This window comes from Pituophis catenifer, unplaced genomic scaffold (assembly GCF_029215685.1).
Source record: "Pituophis catenifer annectens isolate HBS135680 unplaced genomic scaffold, rPitCat1.0.hap2 SCAF_2, whole genome shotgun sequence".
In the NCBI taxonomy this organism is placed as follows: domain Eukaryota; kingdom Metazoa; phylum Chordata; class Lepidosauria; order Squamata; family Colubridae; genus Pituophis; species Pituophis catenifer.
In genome coordinates this window covers 177,911,347-177,932,480 of record NW_027256882.1, presented here as the reverse complement: position 1 = coordinate 177,932,480, position 21,134 = coordinate 177,911,347, and the positions used below count along the sequence as shown (strand labels likewise).

Genomic DNA, 21,134 nt, shown 5'->3' with positions numbered 1-21,134 from the left:
ATAATTTTTCAAGCTCTGTCCAACATGCACCCACAGCGTGAACAGGATGTGCATGAATTCATGACTAAGTAAGCTATGCATAGACAGAACACCCTTCCCAGTCTCTAGAAATTATACAAAGGAAATTTTATAATTTCAGCAAATTTCTGTGTAAAATATTCTGCTCTGAAAAATTTTGCTAAATTGGAATGCTGGAAACTGATTTTTCTCTTCAGATATGAAGATTAATTTGGTGTTGGCTCAAATAAACATTAAATCAAATTCCTTTTCTCACTGTATCTTCAATACTTACATGTTTAAGCACAATATGTTTTCACTATAGATTAAGGGTTGCTCTTTCACTATACTTCTCTTACATGCTGACGTTGCCTTTGAGGTTTTTAACTAAATTATTATAAGTTTCACAAGATTACCAAGGAATTCCATTGAAACAGGTAACTGATGCTTGCATAACTGCAGCCACTTCTATTTCAAAACTAAGATTAAAAAAGGAAGCCTAATGCAAACTGTTTTCATTAGCAATGCCCAAATCATTCTGAATTAGAACAGGCTTATTCTGAGTTCAAACTTATTGCTTTAAACATAACTAAGGGTGTTCCAAATATTCCAAAAATGTTCCCAGTCTCCTCCTCCCCAAAGTATTTAATTTTGAAATTCGAAAGTATTGGAGGTTTGTATGGTATTTCAGAAAGGAAGAACCTGGCCTGAAAAATGATTAGTAAAAGAAATTTAATAACTACAATAGAAAGATGATTTATTTAAAGAAAATGCATTATAGGGATAGGCACCTTGCTAACTAGATCCTACCAGGAGGGGAATCAGAAAGCATTGTTCCATGCATGGGCCTGAAAAAGCGAGAAGGAAGTAACCTCAGATTACTCTTTTCGACAAAGAGCAAAGAAGAGAAAGCGAATACATCAGAAATTACCTCCCTCCCCACTTTTGTGGTCAGTAGGCCACGAGGTATTGCAAACTCAGCACCACTGTATTTGTACCGCCAACCACATTAGAAAGCTGCCGAGAAGATCAGAATGAGCTGTTTGGAATCTGAAACAAAGTGGCATTTCAAGTACAAAGCATTTTGCACTTAGCTGTAAGTATACCTGTTCTATTAAAGTGTGCACTGAACACATTTCAACAATATAAACTTGCAATAAATGTCAATGCTGGAAAGTTTTTAGTATTACAACTTTACAAATTGAAATATTTATCTGTTCCCACAGATTAGAGAGCCAGATAAGTAGTTATTTATGAAGGTTCTGCCAAGCAAAAATAAGAAAATATCTAATGGAAAAACATCAAAAATTAATATATAAACAGAAATACTGAATTGGGCAAGACTAATCTCTCTGAATCTCTTCCTAAATTACAATTCCAGTCATTATATTATGCCACTTTATTCTGTAGCTGTACTTTTTTGTTTCTCTGCCACTGACAAGTAATCTGCATTTAATCACTTCCCTCCAAATACATCTGGGCCTTGCTAACTTGGTGAAGTATTGTTGGTTAGGAATGCATAATAGTATCATGAAACTTCTTTTCTTTACAAGGTAAAATTTAAGATATTTCACTCCGAGTCATTTTTTTTTTATTTCTAGGAAGCTGACAAACCAGGGAAATAAAAGAAATAAAATAGAGAACTCCTTCTGTGGGCTAAGAAATTTTCTAAATTAGATGTGAAGTAAGTTGGGTAGTTACTACAATTCTACTTTATAATGATTTCCACATTGAAGACCTTAAGTTACAGTGGAGGGGGAAAAAACTATTTTCCACAGAAGAACATAACAATGAGGATTCCTAGCATCTACCTTCAAAGTCTATTTTTCACTGCAGGAAAACTAACACCTTGTTTTCCCCATAGTCAAAACCCGTAAAATCTTAGTTCTGTGAAAACCCAAGTTTACTCTTCCAATTTCTACTCAGGGGCTTCCAAAGGTGTAGTCACTAGTTGTTTCTGAAAACAAGATTCCAGATTTAAAAAAACAACAACAAACAACCCTCTCAATAACCTTGGTCTGATTCCGCAAAATCTTTCCACCATTTCTCTGAAATACATTATATAAATAGTGTTTCCTTCATCTAAATTAATTCCCAGAGTGATACCACATCATTTTTAAACTGGAAGTTTTTATTTCAAGGCTGCCCATACTCAAGGACAGATAACTCAGGCAGAATGTTTAGTTTTAATGTACATATTAAAAAAACATACACAAGCACACCCACAAAATGGTCAGTCTTTGACAAATGAGCTAGGGGAAATCACTGTAGGGCAACCGGAAGGGATACAGCGGACTGTATCGTGAGTCATGCCATAGCAGTTTCTTTTCCAAGAAGGAGATGGTGTCCAAGGTAAGCACCAGGGTTTCATGCTTCAGCATGCTGTGCACATTAAGACCTAGGGGTGAAGAGAGTTATTTTACTCCACAGATGAAAACAGGAAAGAAGCACCCCTTAGTCCCAGAGTCCCCCAAGGATTTGTGGATCAGAAATCTTTAGAAACATTGTTGGCACTGGAAGATGCCAGTTACAGAATAGTTTTTAACTGTTTCTATTAAAATAGTTACACAATGCTTTTCTGTTGTATGTCTTGTACACCACCCAGAAGGACTAAAAGAAAGGGAGGACACAAGGCAGTGGCATTAGCTGCAGACATAACCTGTCCTGGATAATATAATACAGATAGTAGCACTTCATAGGCGAGGTTAAAAAAAATTAGAGTGGTGGAAGGAAGTGCTGCAAGTTTCTTATGGCCTTTTATTGGAAAAAAAACTCTTAACAAATCCTTGGTGCTCTTTTGCCAAATATCAGGGTGTCAGTCATATACAGAAAGACATTCTTTCTGGCAGCATCTCCAAGATTTGTAGTTAATATTTTCAGGCTGTAAGTGTAAATACCAACAGTTTGCAAAAATGAAGAATCAGGCCTTTTTCCCAGGCGAGGCCAGCTGCCCTATCATTCTTTTTTTAAATATAAGGCTTTGTGTAAGATGGAATTTATATTATCAATTCCTTTTATTTTTTGCTAAAACTATAGAGAGGAAACGGGTAACACAGCCCTAAACAATAAAAGAAGCAGCAGATCATCCCCCAAAGTGGAAAAGGACAAAAGAGTTTTCAGCATCATAGGAATTACAATGCTAGTTAGAGATTGAGAAGGGAAAAACAGAGGCCTATGACTGGTTATATAGTTTGAGAGGCAAGAACTCATCTATTGAAAAATCCTACCCATCCAATCTCAACTCACCTATTGCTGGAATCACTGTGAAAGTTTTAAGATCGCCTGTTGCAGCCTGGATGTTTTCAGGTATTTCATCTCTGAAAGCCAAGAAGGCGATATCAGGTATGTTATACAAACTCAGATCTAGGATCTCCTGAATGCAAACTTCTAGCCAGTGCCCTCCATTTGCTGGGCAGAACTCTTTCTGACTGACTGCCTCAATGCCTCAAGTCTCTCCCATCTTTTCAGCAGGTTGGTCAAAAATGAATGGCACATTTCTTTAGTAAAGAAATTCAGGCTTCCTTAAGAAGGACTTAGAAGCCTCAGCAAAATATCAGGGTTCCAGAACAGGACTAGCAACTGTAGCCAACCATTAGAGAAAAGTTCCCAGTGACTCTCCTGCTCTCCTCCCATCATAAGCGCTAAGAAGTCTGCTTCCTGACATTCCATTTATTGCCTTCAAGGATATCCCAATTTTGGAATTTCAGAACGAGGTTGGCGCTCAAATACTGTTATTAGGGAAAGGGGTGATATTTGTTCCAAGCGACAAATAAAAGAAATATCAGGCCCTTTCGTTAATTATACAGCAGGTGCAAAAGACTTCTGTTCCACAGTCAAAAGATGCAGGATTTCTAGTACTCTCTAAAGAGGTCTTTGTAAAATCAGAAGCCTTTACAATGCAACTCTGGGGAGTTTATAACTAAGGGTATTTCAAAATTTGGATTAAGTCATAAGGAATGTGACTGAAGCAAAAGCCATATGGGGCAGAATGATGTCATGAGCTTAAAATATCATATTTAATGTGCTTGGAAAATGGGTATCCCAAATCAGATCTATTCTCTGCTCTGCCACAATCAAGAAATAATATAAAAAAGAACACCGCTGGGGGGGCGAAAGCCCTACTAAACAGGTATATACAAAAGTATGAAGGCTATTGTTTAATGCATTGTAAGCCGCCCTGAGTCTCCGGAGAAGGGCGGCATATAAATGAATGAATGAATGAATGAATGAATGAATGAATGAATGAATGAATGAATAAATAAATAAATAAATAAATAAATAAATAAATAAATAAATAAATAAATAAATAAATAAATAAATAAATGATTTAATAGCAGCCATGAGAATGTTGTACTTAATATAACATAAATGCTAGCAATCTATAAACTTTTTACCGTGAAAAAAATAAATTCATCTGCCAAAAAAGCCCAATGTATTATAATACTTTCTAATATAATTTTAAAGCCACGGTTTCAGGAACAGGCGTTTTGGGTCTTACAAGTAGTCCTTGGGTTACGACGGCAATTGGGATCATCATTAAACAATACAGTTGTAGAGCATGATGTCACATGACTGCATCACTTAGTGAAAGCAATCCCAGCAGCTGGTCGGTGAGAAGTCACGGCAGGTGGGCACTGCACAGCATGGGTGGGTACCACAAGGTGGTGCTATACGCACAGGTGATTGCTGCAGGTGGGCATTATGTAGTGCAGGGGTCTCCAACCTTTTGGACCTCAGGGACCCCTAACTTCATAATTTTAAATCCCGCGGACCACTAATATGATCCGCCTAATGACAGGCTGGGTGGGCGTGGCCAGGTGGTCATGTGGCTGAGTGGGCGTGGCCAACTTGATGTCACTCATATTGAGGGGCGCCTTGCCGGCCTCTACTCCCCCCCCCCAGCCACTCCTCGCCTGCTTGCCCGGGCTCCTTAGGTACCCAACAGGAAGCAGTTGTTGGAGCTAAGTAGCCATCATGAGAAAAGAGTTAGCAAAACAGCTGGCTTAGTTCAAATTGGATCTGACCAAAAAGGAGGCTCAGCAGAAGCACCTCACTGAGGACTATGAGCATAGGCTTTCCAAGCAGAGGGAAGACCTGTGGGAGTGCAAGGCCAGGTACTGGCACCTGGAGGCTCAGTGGGCTGAGATGGTCAGCCAGTTCCAGGCCATGATGCAGTCCCACTGGAACAAGGCCCTCCGGTTCTTTGCCACCAGCAGCGTTTCCCTCCAGCCTTTGCCCAAAGCCCCGCACCGGGAGGCCGAAGCAGACCCCAAGTCAGAATTTCTTTCCCCTCTCCAACCCACATAAAAAGACCCCAAAGGGGGAGACTTTCTGCAGCAACACAAGCGTTCATTGCACGTATCCGGCCAAGGGAGATTTATTTTGCAATATTCAACAAGGGGGTAAAATACCCCCATCTTGGACAACTGCTTATATATCTCTGATACCAAAGGAACAAGTTGGTCCTAAAAAACCAGAGAACTACAGACCAATATCTCTTTTGAACACAGACTATAAAATTTATGCGAAGGTATTAGCCAACAGGTTGATGCCAGTAATCCAAAAAGTAATTCATGAGGACCAAGCGGGATTTATTGAGGGCAGATATATGAAGGATAATGTAAGGCAAGTAATAGACTTATTGGAATATCTTGATAAGAATAAACAGATTTCTGCAGTGCTGGTTTTTTTGGATGCGGAGAAAGCCTTTGATAGAGTGGATTGGAACTTTCTACTAAAGACTTTAAAAAAGATGGGCTTTGGGGACCAATTTATACAGTCGATCTCAGCAATTTATCAAGAGCAAAAAGCACAGATTATTATTAATGGAAGTTTGACGACAGAGTTTAAAATTGAAAAAGGAACAAGACAGGGATGTCCGTTGTCCCCACTTTTATTTATATTAACATTGGAAGTCTTGCTAAATACAATACGGGACTCAAAAATTTTGAAAGGTATAGTGATAAGGCAAGAGGATTATAGAATAAAGGCATTTGCAGATGATCTGGTTGTTACCCTATCACAACCAATGGAATCAATAATCCTGATGAACGACATTATACAAGACTATGGTAGAGTTTCAGGTTTTAAACTGAACTCAAAAAAGACTAAAATGATAGTTAAGAATATGACACAAGATCGTAAACACGAGCTTGAAAGGAGGGCAGGTTTTGAAATTGTACCTAAGGTAAAATATCTTGGAATTCAGGTTGCAGAATCAAATATGAAATTGTTTCAAAATAATTATGAGGTGTTGTGGCGAGAGGTTCAGAAAGACATGGAGACTTGGAAAAAGCTGCAACTGTCTTTACTTGGAAGAATAGCAGCAGTTAAGATGAATATTTTGCCAAGATTTCTGTTTTTGTTCCAAATGATTCCGGTGCTTAAAAGTGATAAACAACTGAAAGTCTGGCAGTCTGGTGTGAATAAGTTTGTCTGGAACGAGAAAAAGCCGAGAGTGAAATTGAAAATTATGCAAGATGTTCCAGAAAGAGGAGGCCTTAAACTCCCAAACCTACAGTTATATTATGATGCAGCAGCTTTAACTTTAATAAGTGACTGGTTTGGAAATAAAAAGGCTGGAATATTGAATGCAGAAAGTTTTGATCTTGAATTTGGATGGCATGCTTACTTATTCTATGAAAATAAAGTGGATAAAGTATTTAAAAGTCATATACTTAGAGACTCCCTGATGAAAGTTTGGAAGAAGCACCGACTCAAATGGGATTATAAAATACCGCTATGGCTGGATCTTGGTCATACCTTGTGGAATACAAATATAATGTCACTCGGGGGGTTTTTATATAAAGAGGTTCTTTTTACAGATGCGGGCAGATGGCAGCTGAAGACATTGCAGACACTGTTGGACGAAGGGATTAATTTAACCTGGTTACAATATAATCAATTACAAATGAGATGGAAAGAGGACCAAAAAACTGGTATTATGTTGCATGAGGAAGAATTGGTTAGACATATAAGAGAGAAAGGTCCAATGCATATTAAAAGGCTTTATAATGTTTTGTTAGAAAGAGATTCAGAAACGGAATTAGTTAAAGATTGTATGATTAAGTGGGCACAGAATTTTGAAGAACCAGTGATGCTGGAAACTTGGGAAAAAATTTGGGTTCAGAATGTTAAATTTACACAGTCGCAAAACCTGAGAGAAAATTTTTATAAAATGTTTTATAGATGGCATTTAGATCCTAAAAAGTTGTCATGTATGTACCCTAATGTTCAGCCAAAATGTTGGAGATGCGAATGTTTGGATGCTACGTATTATCATGTATGGTGGACCTGTAGGAAAGTTAAGGCTTTTTGGATAAAAATTTGGTGGGTCATGCAGAATGTTTTGAAGAAAAAAATTCAATTTTCTCCACAATTGTTTTTATTGGGTATAGTTAAGGGTTTTACACGGGGTGAAATAAAACTAATATTGTATATGATAACAGCAGCAAGATTGTTGATAGGTAAATACTGGAAGAATGAAGCTTTGCCTACTATCGAGGAATGGACTTTGAAGATGGCCAGTTTTGCAGAGATGGCGAAGATTTCAGCGTATTTAAAAGATTGTTCACAAGAGACTTATGAATGGGAATGGAAAAGGTGGATAGAATATGTTCAGAACAAATACCAAACTAGAAAGTATCAAATAGCTTTTATTTGAAAATAATGTATTAGAAATATTTTAATGTAAAGAGACAAAGAGGAAAAATTATATAGGGGGAGGGATGGGTTCAGGTTTATTTATTAGTGTTATTAGTTATGAGTATGTAATAGGGAAGTCTGGGGGGGGAGGGTTAGGGAGGGTTAGGGAGGATGGGAAGTTTGGGGAGGGTGGTGGGGGGGTGAAAAAAGGGGTGAAAATGTAATTGTAAAACTTTTGCAATAAAAAAAAAAAAAAGACCCCAAAGGGGGAGACTTTCTGCAGCAACACAAGCGTTCATTGCACGTATCCGGCCAAGGGGCCGTAGTTTGAGGACCCCTGATTTAGTGCAATATAAAAAATGCAAATAATTTTTCTGCGGACCACCAAAATTTTCTCACAGACCACCAGTGGTCCACGGACCACCAGTTGGTGACCACTGATGTAGTGTGAGTGGGCAAGTTCCACTCATGTGCCAGAGTGCAGGTGAATGGGCTGAAAGGCAGCAGGAGCAAGAGTGACTTGCAGGAGCAAGTTGCAACCTCTTGCCAGCTTCCGCATTGACTTCGCTTGTGAGAAGTCAGCATGGAAGGGGTCAGAAATGGTGATCACATGACCACAGGATGTCATTAAGTGGTTACCAGGCTCCCAAATTTGCAACCATGAAACCATGGGGACACTGCGACAGGTGCAATTTTGAGGACCAAGTATGAATCACCCTCATTCAATTCCATTGTAACTTTGAAGAGTTGCTGAAGGAGTGCTTGTAATCCAAAGAGTACCTGTACAGTTTACAGCTCAATGTATTAAAGTTGCCCCTAGGGTTGTCAATTCATGGGAAGATGACTAGCAGCAGACAAACTTCCATTTGGGAGTTTGCAGGACAACAATAATCTTCTCACTCAGACTCCCAATAGCCAACCTATGGCTGCCCTGAGATGTAGCTTGAAAACAGATTTACAGGAAAAAATTCCATAGCTGAAGAGACCAGCAGTCCTAGACAAAACAAGGTATGTGTGGCATGTGTGTGAGTGCATACGCGCGTACGCTCCATCCTTTTTACCTCCCAACCAAAATCAACTTACACATCCACGAACAACACTGATCTTCCCCAATGCCTGTAGCGAGCCAAGTCTGCCAAATACTGAGGATCAAAGGTCGGCATCTCTAGAGAGTCCACAATACGGAGATCACCCTGCAGGTTGGGGGGAAAAAATAAGGACCTCTATATAATCCAGTGGCAGGTGAACTACTCCACCAGAAACCCTGTTTCTGGAACCATTTCGGAGTGAAAGAAAAAGGCTTCAGATGGAGGCTTTAATATCCCCGTCCATCAAAAGCCTCCATATCCCCCAAGTCAATCAATCAATTCAGACAAAATATGGCAACACACTCCTGAAGCTTAAAAAAAGCTGCATGTTCCTTCTCTAAAACCCCTTGCTCTCTTTCTTAACTCAGATGTACTGTGCAAAAGCACACAAAATATTTGAAATATCCGAAACTCCAAACCTACATCAACTTAAATGCAGAACGCTTAGAAAATAATTCAGCAAAAATGCTCAAAACCAAGTATTGTCTCTATCATTCATTAATAGAGCCCATCATTTCTCTAGCTTCTGTGCCTGCCTGACATAGCAGCTGCTTTAAAAGTTTTAACTTTAATGCATAGATCTCTTAAAGCAGATACAGGCATACACAAATGCCCATTTTAATTAATCGCAGTGGGCTCATGAGAGACCCAAACATTTCTGAACTGTACAGAGAGCTGCTAAAGGGAGCATCCTAACCAGGGATGGGTTCTAAATTTTTTTACTACTTGTTCTGTGGGCGTGGCTTATTTTGTGGGCGTGGCTTGATAGTCATGTGACAATTCTTTAGGATTTAGCAGAGGTACTGGTCTACCAGGCTTTTAACTGCTAGCAGAGCTGTACTGGTCTACCCATTTATTTCTGCAGGCACTGGTCTACCCATTTATTTTTGCAGGCACTGGTCTACTCATGTATTTTTGCAGGCACTGGTCTACCCATTTATTTTTGCAGGCACCGGTCTACTCATTTGTTTTTGGAGGCACCGGTCTACTACCAAACTGCCTTTTACCATCAGCTGTAGGGCTGCCCTTTGAAGCCCCAGCAAGAGTTTAAATAGGTTTTTTCCTTATAGCCCATCAGCTGGGACTCAGGAGGCAGCAATAGATTCAGGGTGGGGCCAAATAAAAGGTAAGAATAATGCGGGGGGGCGGGGGGGAGAACCGGTTCAGTGATGTCATATCATCACCACTACCGGCTCAGTGGAACCAGGCCGAACCAGGAGGAACCCACCACTGATTCTAACTCTCTACTAGTACTCCCTAGTAAAGGGAGCATCCATTGGAAAACTACCGGGTTTTTTTCGAGTATAAGACACACCTTTTCCCCAAAAAAAGGAGGGTGAAAATCTGGTTGCATCTTATACTCCGAATGTAGCCCCACCCAGCTTCTCAGAGGTTTCAGAGGCTGAAAAAAGCATCAGAAAAGAAGCTTCAGAAAAGAAGCCCCCAAACAGAGCTTCAGAGGCTTTTTTTTCTGAAGCTCTATTTCGGAGGCTTTCAGAGGCAGAAAAGAAAGTTTTTTCTGAAATGGAGTTTCAGAAGTTTCAGAGGCAGGAAAAAAAGCAAAAAAAAAAGCAAGGCACAGAGCTAACAACCAAGGAACCTGTTGCTAAAATTCACCTCTGGGAACAGCTGATTGGGGGTATTCCGGGAAGCTGATCCACCTGCCAATCAGCTTTTTTCTTATTTTCCTCCCCAAAAACTAAGGTGTGTCTTATGCTCTGAAAAATACGGTAGCTAGGAACTAACCCAACAAGAATAATAGATTCACATCTAATCTAAAAATACAATGCCAAAAGGTGGAATAATTCATCGAGGAGACAGAAAAGGGAAGTAAATAGAGCAAGTGAAATTTTTTCCAAAGATTATAATTAGAAACTGAATGGATGTTATCCAGTAATGCCATTGAGAGCAGGAGAGCCTGCACTGCTGCTGATGTTAAATCAGATTGGCCTAATGATTTGGGTTGTGATGAGATTTTTCTTTCTTCTCAGGCTAAAGGGAAAGTGCCCACTCTGGCCTTTCACAGTGTAACTGTCTATCACAAGGAATTATTTGTCTTTGGAGGAGCTTTCCCTAAAATGTTATCCTTGGAGATGGGCACCTGCAGTAATGCACTTTTTATTTTCAACCCTGACTATGAGATTTGGTACCAACCTATTGTGGAGGGGGAGAAGCCTCTACCAAGACTTGGGTGAGGCATCTTGTAAGGGGGGTTGGACTAGATGACCTACAAGGTCCCTTCCAATTTTGTTAATCTAATCTAATCTAATCTAATCTAATCTAATCTAATCTAATCTAATCTAATCTAATCTAATCTAATCTAATCTAATCTAATCATAAGCAGACCAGGGCAGAACAGGCCTTCACACTGCAATATGTCTCTCATACCTGAATCTGCTTGCTTGTCAGCGCCACCTTGAGGCCAAGGACACGCTGTTTCATGGGAAGCATATAGTAATAGCTGGTGGGGCCACGAGGGCCAAAAGCCACACCACCTAGAAGGAAACAAAGGAAGGGTCAGTGAACTCAAAAGTGCTGCCTGCCAGAGCGCAACTCTTACACATCTGGACTGGATGTGAGCAGCAGAACCAAATGGGCAGGGTGATCTTGGGGTTCAAGAACTGGGCTCAAACTGGAGTAACCCTGGCTCAAGGCCACCCTCAGCCACTGAAGCTCACTGGGTATTTGGAGCCAGTCATGTACTCTCTAGCCATGTATCCCACCAGGATGTTATGAGAAATGAGAGTGCTATGTAATGTTGCTTCCAGGATATACTCTGTACAAAGGTGGGTCTCATTTAACAACCAAAAGTTTGAACTGGAAGGTTCTGAGAAAGTAGTACGTGGTCTCGTATTTATGGCCACTGCAGTGTCCCTGTAGTCACATGATCCAGGCACCTGGATCACAACTACCATACATCACTCCATCCCTTGGTCCATTTGCAGCCTTCTTTGCTGGCTTCCCATATGTAAAGTCAATGGGGAAGCTTGCGGAAGGTCACAAGTGGCAGCTTGTGACATTATTTATTCATTTATTTATTTATTTTATTTGATTTCTATACCGCCCTACTCCCGAAGGACTCAGGGCAGTGCACAGCCAAACAATAAAATACATACATACAAAATTTAAAAGTGGAATTAAAATCAAATTAAATAGTTTTGGCCCAGACAAATTAAAACCCCAATCAATTTAAAACCAATTTTAAAATTTGAATATATAAAATACTAAAAAATATTAAAAATTAAAAATCTTTTATAAAAGAGGGAGAAAATTAGGCCAGGCCCGCCTGGTGAAATAAAAAGGTCTTTAAAGCGCGGCGGAAGCTGCGCAGATCCGGGATCCTCTGTATCCCTGGGAGGAGCTCGTTCCAGATAGTAGGTGCCCCCACAGAGAAGGCCCTCCCCCTGGGGGCCACCAGTCGGCATTGTTTGGCCAACGGCACCCGGAGGAGCCCCTCTCTATGGGAGCGTACCGGCCGGTGGGAGGCTATTGGTGGTAGTAGGCGGTCCCGCAAGTACCCAGGTCCTGAGCCATGGGTACTTTATACTTAACATTATTGCAGGATTCACTTAATGATGGCAACTGGAAGTGCTAGACTTTCTGTCGTTAAGCAACATAGTCATGTGACACCAAGCTTTACGACATCACTTAGTAATAGAAATTCCAATCCCAGTTGCCTTTGTTAAGTGAAGACTCTGCACTGCCTTTTGCTCTGGAGGGAAAAAATGAGAGAACTTTAACAAACAGACAAATTAATAGCAGCTTTTATGATGGGCTGAGAAAACAAATCAGAGAGGGATTTCTTCCTCTTGATTAAAAACCATGAAACAAATTTCAGGCTTATGTATTTCTAATTCTTTAAAAATATCTTTTAAGAAAAATACAGGCTTCTAGAGGGGCCTATTTACAAAAGAAAGAAAGAAGAAAAAATCTCACTCCTGTCTGCAGGAAAGCTGTGAAATCAAAAGAAAACTTGCAGAAATGAGAAAAGGCAAGGCAAGAAGCAATGTTTACCCCAAAATAAGATATCTTACAAAGCTATCCATTAGATACAATCTATTTTGTGTTCCTCTGCCGTGGTCTGATGTAATGGCCACATACCCACCCACTTTATTGCAAGAAAGGGGAAGAGCTGAGAACCAGAGATAGACCTTTTCACTCACCTCCGTGCCATATAGGTGATCGGATGCTGCCATGCCGTGCCCTACCCGTGCCCTTCTGCCTCCAGGGTTTCCTACCACCACCACGCATCTCAGCACGTGTCTTGGCCCTGGCATAACTCTGGAAATGAAAAGGAAGATCTGAGACTAAAGCTGGAGCAGGATGTGTCAGAAAGGAAGTTCACCAGAGCAGGGGTCTCCAACCTTGGCAACTTTAAGCCTGGAGGACTTCAATTCTGGGAGTTGAAGTCCGCCAGGCTTAAAGTTGCCAAGGTTGGAGACCCCTGCACCAGTGTTCCATGAAGTTCCTGCTTGTCATTTCTTTCACTCGCTCAAGACTTTTACAAATTAGCTCAAGTTTTTACTTCTTTTCCATGGATCCAGGAACAACTAAAACAGAACAGACTTCCTGATAGGAATTCATGGATTAAATCAAATTTGAACCAGGGACTCCCCATAGCAGCTTTTTCAGATGACTTCAATCTGATGCCTTTTTCTTTTATTGCCAAGTATTAGGAACTGTTTACAATTATGGCAGAACCATCAATCTGACACACAATTTCTGTAATCTATACAGAGGAGGCTGACTCTGTTCATTGCCAGGAGTTCGATACTAACTGGCTCAAGGTTGTCTCGGCCTTCCATCCTTCCAAGGTTGTAAAATGAGGACCCAGATTGTTGGGGACAGTATGCTGACTCCATAAACCGCTTAGAGAGGGCTGTAAAGCACTGTGAAGCAGTATATACCGTGTTTTCCCGAAAATAAGACCCTGCCTTATATTTTTTTGAACCCTGAAATAAGCCCTTGGCCTTACTACCATGTGCTCAAAAGCCCGATTGGGCTTATTATCAGGGGATGTCTTATTTTGGGGAAAACAGGATAAGTCTGAGCATTGTTGCTATAAAAAGGACTTCCTAAGCATGCAATCATTATTATGGCAGTTGTCCCTTTTAGTATTTTGTGCTGCACAATTAAGGTATACACAGTTTTACAGAAAAACAACCCTCAGGGATGTACAATCTTAACTTTTGGTGGTAGTAATACAATACCCAACCTCCTGCCAAAATCAACCAACGATAATGCAATTTGACAAGGTGGAAATGTAGACGTGTCTAAATTGTATTCTACAAGACCTGCCAACCTCAGTATTAACGGCCATTTATGTTTTGAAGAAGAAAAATAATCATTTTCTTTGATTCCATTTTCTAAGGTGTTACGGTTTTGCTCCAAATGGGAAAGCTGGCAGGAGGTTACAACTTGCACCCACACGTCGCTCCTGTTCCTGCTACTTTTTCACCCATTCATCTGCACTCTGGCACATGAGGCACTTGCCTGTATCCTCACCTTAACGCCCAAAAAATGAACAGGTGTGTGATCCTTATGGCTGCAAAACAGGGACAAGTCAACCAGTTTTTTAGTGCTTGTAGAATGATATTCAATGCTCTTAACTGTAACTGATTAAAAATGGTGAGAGCCACGGTCCATTTGTGCTTTCTTCGGAGTGGGAGAAATATAAGGCTACTTAGATATCCAGCTTTACCCTGGAAGACTGTTTGGGAATGGCAGCACTTTTCATGCAGAGGTGCCCCTCTAAGACTATTGCACACATCTCTCTGGACAGATAACCTCAGGTACAATTTGATTATAATATAATAATTTTTTATTTCTATTTCTATATTTCTATACCGCCCTTCTCCCCTTATCCAAGGCATCTGTTGCAATCTACATTCCAATACTCACAATTCTTTTGAAATTCTTCTGCCACATGGCCACTGAATGTAGGATATCAAGGCTGAGGGAAAAATACAGAGACATACTTCAGACAGAAGCAATAGCTAGCAAAATATATGAGAAGCAAACAATGTTAAAGTGCACACAAACAACAGAAAGAAGCACAGGCAAACCATTTCGGTATTATTGCCCTAGAATTTCTCAGTTGCTCATAGCTCTAATAGCTGAGATATACGCATATCAGATTTTCACTGCCATACAACTCTGACTTCATATGAATTGTATGGTCCAGGACAACAGATTCATGTATATCATTAAGATGCTGTCCTTGGGGATGATTCCTAATGTATTAAAATCTCTGCAGCTCTTGCCTGGTAATCATTATTAAATTGTATTTTTGCCCCATCCCTTCTGTCATAACTCCCTACACCCTCACCTGAAAAAAATATCTATCGCTTCTTGGGAGGGGAGGGGGATAATGAGATAGCTTGCTCAGTTTCAGTATGGAAATGAATAACACAACAGCCTTTACCGAGGCATCACTGCAAATACATCTGGATGCAGGTCTGCCAAGCCCAGATGCCTAGCATTGTAATGTTGCAATGATTCGATCCAGGCTTGGACTGGCTTAAGGTGTTTGGGGAAGGGGAGACTGCATTTCCGTAGAATTGGGTTACTGGAGACTACTTCAGGAGATGTTTCTAAGGAAAAAAAAGAAAAAAGACACAGCTCAATCATTTCGGAGGATTCTTTAGATGGGATAAAAGAGTTACAGATCATACTTAATTTATACAGGTAGTCCTCAAGTTACAACTGTAATTGAGCATGGCAATTATGATTGTAAGTTGTGATGGTTGTAATGTGTGTCATCATGTGACCGGACCCGATTTTATGAGCTTTTTTGAGGTGTTGGTTAAGTATTCACTATGGGACAGTTTTTTCCAGAAACCAGAAGTAAATGCCAGAGGTGTTTTTTTTTGGGGGGGGGGGGGATCACAAATTGCCATCACATGACCGCAGGGCACTGCAAATGGCCATGAATCACATGACCACGGAGAGGAGTCAGGGGATGTCATAACTTCTGAACTGGGTTGCATGTAGCTTTTGGGCAGTCTGCCATAAATAGAGGATTGCCTGTATTACATGTTGAATAATCCATACATTCCTAATGTCAAGAAAAAAAGCAAAGTATTCCTTATCCAGTTTATAAATACTTGCTTTCTTTGCTACCTAGGGAAAATGCTGCTGCCTCATCATGGATGGCTCTTTAAAAGCCAGCAATAGAATATTTTCCCCAAAAATACAATAGAAGATTTCAGAATAAAACTGGAAAAATATTTAAAGGAAATAAGTACTATTACCAACATGCTTCACAGATAACTAAACTGAAACAATTATTTCCCATTTCTAAATGCTTGCATCAAATGTGTAGGGCTAATAGGAGTAGTATAAGCAGTTGTCTGAAGCAGTCCAAAGTTTTGCTGATGATGTTACCTAGCTTGAGAGACGAAACGTTTGAAAGCTAAACAGCAAGCTCGGAGAACAAACCACTGCCAGCATAAGCAGTTGTTCCTCTAAAGAGGCTACCCTGTCTTACCAAATGGAATATACTGCATCTCTTCTTTGGTAGTAGACACATGGTGCCTTTGGTATATGGTTGTGCACCAAAGGCAATGTGAAGCATCTGAAAGATGTTTTTCATCAAACTATTTTTTCACAAAAGCTTTAAAAGGGCAACTGCAAGTAAAATGGTTGTGTGTACATTCACACACTTATGCTTTAAAGCAACCCTGTGAGACTTCCCAAATTGTCTCTGTTTAAACACTTTACTCACCAATGTTTTGCTAATAATATGTTTTACGAAGAACCTATTTCTAATACATTGCACATCCCTAATATGGACACAAAAAAATGGAAAAAGGGGAAAAACCCAGAAACTTTCATCTAAAAACCTCCAAACATGGATGAACAATGATTTTTTTTTTTTTTTTGAGAAATTCTAACCCATAACAATTTTCATTTCCTCAATTGATCAATATATCACATATCGGAATCATTTAAACAAAAAAATGGTTGTGAATAATGTAAATTGTAACCTGACTCAACTGGAAGATAACAGTTTGGGAGAGGATGTTTCCTTTTTTTTTTTAATTACAAAAAGTAGTATCTTATATTTGCTAAACATTGTTTTTTTGTCTGAAGAGCTGACCATAGGAATTCTGACAAGATTACTTCAAAAGATTTGGAATCAAAAGATTCCAAAACATTTCTAAAACATGTTTTTGTAAAATAATATTGGAAACGGACAAAAAAACCCTATTTCCTACTGCACATCACAGCTTGGAGTAGGCAGCAACAGTCAATTAACTTGTACCAACAGAATAGCAGTTATGCTGTTGGCCCAAGGCTAGGGAAACTTGGCTTTTAATCTAATTTCATTCTGCCATGGAATTCAGTTAGTTACCCTGGTCTAGCCAGTAACTCTCAGGCTAACCTAGTTCATAGAACTGCTGCTATAATAACTCGTGGTAATGAAGAAGAATCACAAATATAAATTTACATATATAGAAGTAAATCATGCTTTCATGAAATAAACTTACTTTGCAATGAAGATTCATCCACCACAGCAGCTGGACCATCTACCTTGCCAACCAAACTTTGTTCTTTTGACAATGTAAAAATAAGCTTGGGATAGAAAATGAAACAAAGATGATCTCCAGTGCAAAGATTGTGTTCAAGCAGAATGATAAACTACATTAAAGCATGAGAAGGGAAAAAATGATTGGTAAATAGCCAGACTCATAGCTAATTCTTTTTTCCCGTTTGCTAAAACAGGAATAAGCTAGAATTTAGTTTCACATTAGCAGCTGTTTCTCGATTACTGCAAACTGGAAATTGTGATTTAAAGCAAATAGTAGTTAAATAACCCAGAATTCTTGTTCAATTGTTCAACAAGTGAAAAATGCCTCCAGATATTTTGAACTATAACTGACAAAATGCTCAACTGTTGGTATTTTGGCAGGCCAGGCCATGGGGAACTATAGTTCCAAGTTAAAAATCTAAAGAGCACCCTGACCTGTGGTTCATTGGATCAATGTGTTATGGATGGATTGTCATTAGGCCGCTTAGTTTGTATCATTATTACTTATACCTGGAATATCCTTTCTTGTACCCAACGTTTTAATCGTTGCAAAGGCAAATAAAATATCTGAGATGAAATGCAGCACAGAGCTCCAATTATGTGTATCTTTATTTAGCCCAATACTGAGTTGATGCAGAGACATTAAAAGAAGTGTTTTTTTATATCCATTCCATTACCCTTGCCATCATCTTTCTTATCACATTCCATAGTTCCCTGTGCTACTGAATATGAGCAGCTCACTGAAGCAGGAATAGGCTTTCTGATTATGATCCCCAACATTTTTCTATGTAGTTTTATAAAATTCATTGGATATAAAAGTCAACTTGCTAATTTGTTGGAACTACCTACTACAAACCAAAATTACTCTACAGCGCTGTCCAAACACAGCCAATGTGATTAACTATGGTTCAACATTTCGTGGAAATCCTGCAACTAGGGTTAACTCAGTAAACCAGTGCTGTTATTAATAAGTAATGAACACCCAACATAAGCACAATGCAAAAAAGGTATCACTTTCCCACAAAGCCTGCAAATGCCTTTGCAGACTTTCTACAATGTAGCACTGCTCAGATGCATTGGACAAGTCCCACAATCCCAAATTGCACCTCTTCCAAAAGAGTGCTACCTTAAAAAGAGGTCATGTTCATGCAACTTGCTAAAATATGAGTATTCTTAATCAAGATTACCTGAATTAAACAGAATTAAATGGGATTATGCACAGCCCCAAAGCAAAATAAGCTTTGATTTAGTGTGTTCTGTGAACTAAGACTGATCTTATCTATTAAGAGAGTTTACTCTTATTAACAGATTATTCTTAAATGAGATCTAGTGTGTTATAGAAAATAGATGTTTATCAAGAAGTCACAAGCATGAATCCTTTCAGATACTATATTTATGTTGTGATCTTAGATAAGTCATTATCTCAATTTAATTGTCTCACAGGGATATTATGAGGATGATTCATAAAAAGAACCATGGGAAGAAATTACTTTAAACTAATAAGCAAGATAGAAAATGAAACAAACAGTTGCTAAATAAATAAAAGGAAAAGAAAAGAAACTTTGTGACCAAAGATTAGTTCTATGCAATATGAGAGTATGCAATGGATTTCCTGTGCATAGTTTCCTATCAAATTTGGGATCGCCCAGGACAGTCAGGAGGGAATATTATTCTGATCTCATAAGATGTAAACATAATGGCTGTACTCATACAACATAAATAGCCATGGAAACCAGAAATAGAGAGTCAGTTTGGTATAGTGATTAAGGCATCAGGTTAGACATCTGAACAACACCTTATGCACAAAGCCACCTGGGTGACCTGCTTGGATCAGTCACTTTCTTTCAGACCTAGGAAGGAGGCAATGGCAAACCACTTCTGAGAAGTCTTGCAAAGAAAACTGAGAATTGGACACGACTGAATGGAAGGGAGGGGAAACCACACCTATTCAACCCATTAACCTATGCTAAGTTTGCACATCACACTGACCCATAAACTGTCTACAGAATTGAATTCAACTCAATACATTAATCGAAAATGTGGCTGATCTCTTGGGAACTAAGGTCACCCAAACTTTATAATTATAACTATTTTACCTTATTATATCAACAATAACCCTTGGATATTGAGCCCGATTTATTAAAAATATTCTTTACGTGGTGAAATGTATGATTAGACTACCATAAAACCCCAACTGTGAAGAACTAAAATCACCTAATTTAGGGTGAATTAATTCAACACCCATGGAGCATTTTACTGTCATAAAGAGATGAGACGATTAAAAACATTTTATAGTTATTGGCTGAAAATGGAGACTCCGTGCATAGAACCAGTATCCCCCGCCCCACCCTGCACAGAAAATATGATCAGCTCTCTCAAGGGTCATCTAATAAGGGGACCTCGTTCCTTGCGCAACAAATTCTTCCCGGCCACTCAGTAGCTTCCTGCCCGGTTTCACTATCTCTCTCACCCGCGAAGCAGCTCTCCGGCTCGACAATGGAGCCAACAGGCGGATCATCGCGGCGAACCCGCTTCGAGGCTCCCTAGGTGACTCAGTGGCTAAGACGCTGAGCTTATCGATCAGAAAGGTCGGCGGTTCGAATCCCTAGTATAGATCTCCTGCGTGAGCAGGGGGGTTGGACTAGATGACCTCCAAGGTCCCTTCCAACTCTTGTTACTGTTACTCCGCCTGGAAATAAGCAAGGGGCATGCACACCAGGGGGCATGTCGCTTCCGGCTCGTAGTGATGACGTCACCATAAACAAAGTGTCAGAGCAGAAACATTAAAAAGTGCAGGAGAGTAGGAGGAGGTCTTGGGGGCATTCTTGATTTTAAAAAAGAGTTGAAGAATGTGTTAAACACTGTAAAGGCGAGGAAGCTCCCTTCCAAGTCATTCTAGATTAAAAATAAAAATCTATTAATAGATGTATATGCACGCCGTTCTGTCGTCAACGGAAGTGATCTCTGTTAACCGGAAGTTGACTCTGCCTCACCACGGCCTCTCTCTATGATCCCCATAAGCTACACGCACTTTGAAACAGCTAGTGGCGGGAGCTGAACTTCTAGTGGGCGTGGACCAGACCAAACCAAGACGGAAGTGGGAGAGGAGAGAAAGGGTTGGGCAAAGCCAAGCTGACTTGTAAAATCGTGTAGGGTTACTGCCTGAGGAATTCTGGGAGTTGAAGTTCTCACAGAGCTTGAAGCCTCCAAGTGGAAAAACACTGTTCTAGGGTGATGCTGTGACTGGAAGGTCGGACTGAAGGAGATCCGCATTCAAATCCCCACTTAGTCACCAAATTCAGTACGTAGTCTTGGGATGATGTCACTCATTTTGTTTTTAATCCACTTCACAGGATTGTTGCAAAAAAGGTTAGCAGACAACTATATTTTGTTCCCAGTGGAGAGGAAAGAATAAAAGAATGAATATAGAATATAGAAACAAAAGAATAGAATAATAGAATAGAAAGAATAAAATTGTTATTATTAAGTATTTTTTGCCTGTATATATCTATTCTTTTGCTTGTTACTGTGGGAAGCCACCCCCTCCCAGAAGAATGAAATATTTTAGGAAATATTAAAAAGGCAGAATATTATATTTCCCTAAAGGAGAAATAGAGAAACATGCTCTTTGAGACAGAAAACAGCCCCCAAGTCTTTCTTAATAGCCCTCAGCAGATATTTTGTGCCCAATGAGAAAGATTGGGCCAGAGAAGAAGAGATGATGGATAGGAATAATTGCCCTTTAAATATTAAAGTAGCCTGATTGTAAGATGAAAGAGGCAGAAATAAAATTAGGGGAAATATTAGAATATAATTTTTTATAGAATGAATAAAAATAATAGATAGATTAGAAGTTTACATGTTAGGCATTT

The 21,134-nt window shown here is 39.6% G+C and overlaps 1 protein-coding gene across 1 annotated transcript; it reads right to left on the bottom strand.

Moving 5' to 3' along the window:
* Positions 1 to 2,107: 2,107 nt before the first annotated feature.
* On the bottom strand, positions 2,108 to 19,795 carry MRPL4 (mitochondrial ribosomal protein L4). The gene is made up of 9 exons (XM_070935217.1): positions 19,733 to 19,795; positions 17,222 to 17,306; positions 15,154 to 15,322; positions 14,631 to 14,682; positions 12,893 to 13,010; positions 11,118 to 11,224; positions 8,725 to 8,834; positions 3,244 to 3,314; positions 2,108 to 2,395 (listed from the first exon to the last, which is right to left on the bottom strand). The coding sequence occupies exons 1-9, from the start codon at positions 19,778 to 19,780 to the stop codon at positions 2,250 to 2,252; spliced, it is 906 nt and encodes a 301-aa protein (XP_070791318.1). The 5' UTR covers positions 19,781 to 19,795; the 3' UTR covers positions 2,108 to 2,249.
* Positions 19,796 to 21,134: the final 1,339 nt, after the last annotated feature.

Excerpts from the sequence above, each read along its gene's own strand:
- MRPL4 (XM_070935217.1), bottom strand. The coding sequence starts at position 19,780 with ATGATCCGCCTGTTGGCTCCATTGTCGAGCCGGAGAGCTGCTTCGCGG. Across the intron at positions 17,307-19,732 it reads GCCGGAGAGCTGCTTCGCGG|CTTATTTTTACATTGTCAAA; the intron begins GTGAGAGAGATA and ends TTCTATCCCAAG. Across the intron at positions 14,683-15,153 it reads GTATTTGCAGTGATGCCTCG|CCTTGATATCCTACATTCAG; the intron begins GTAAAGGCTGTT and ends TTTTTCCCTCAG.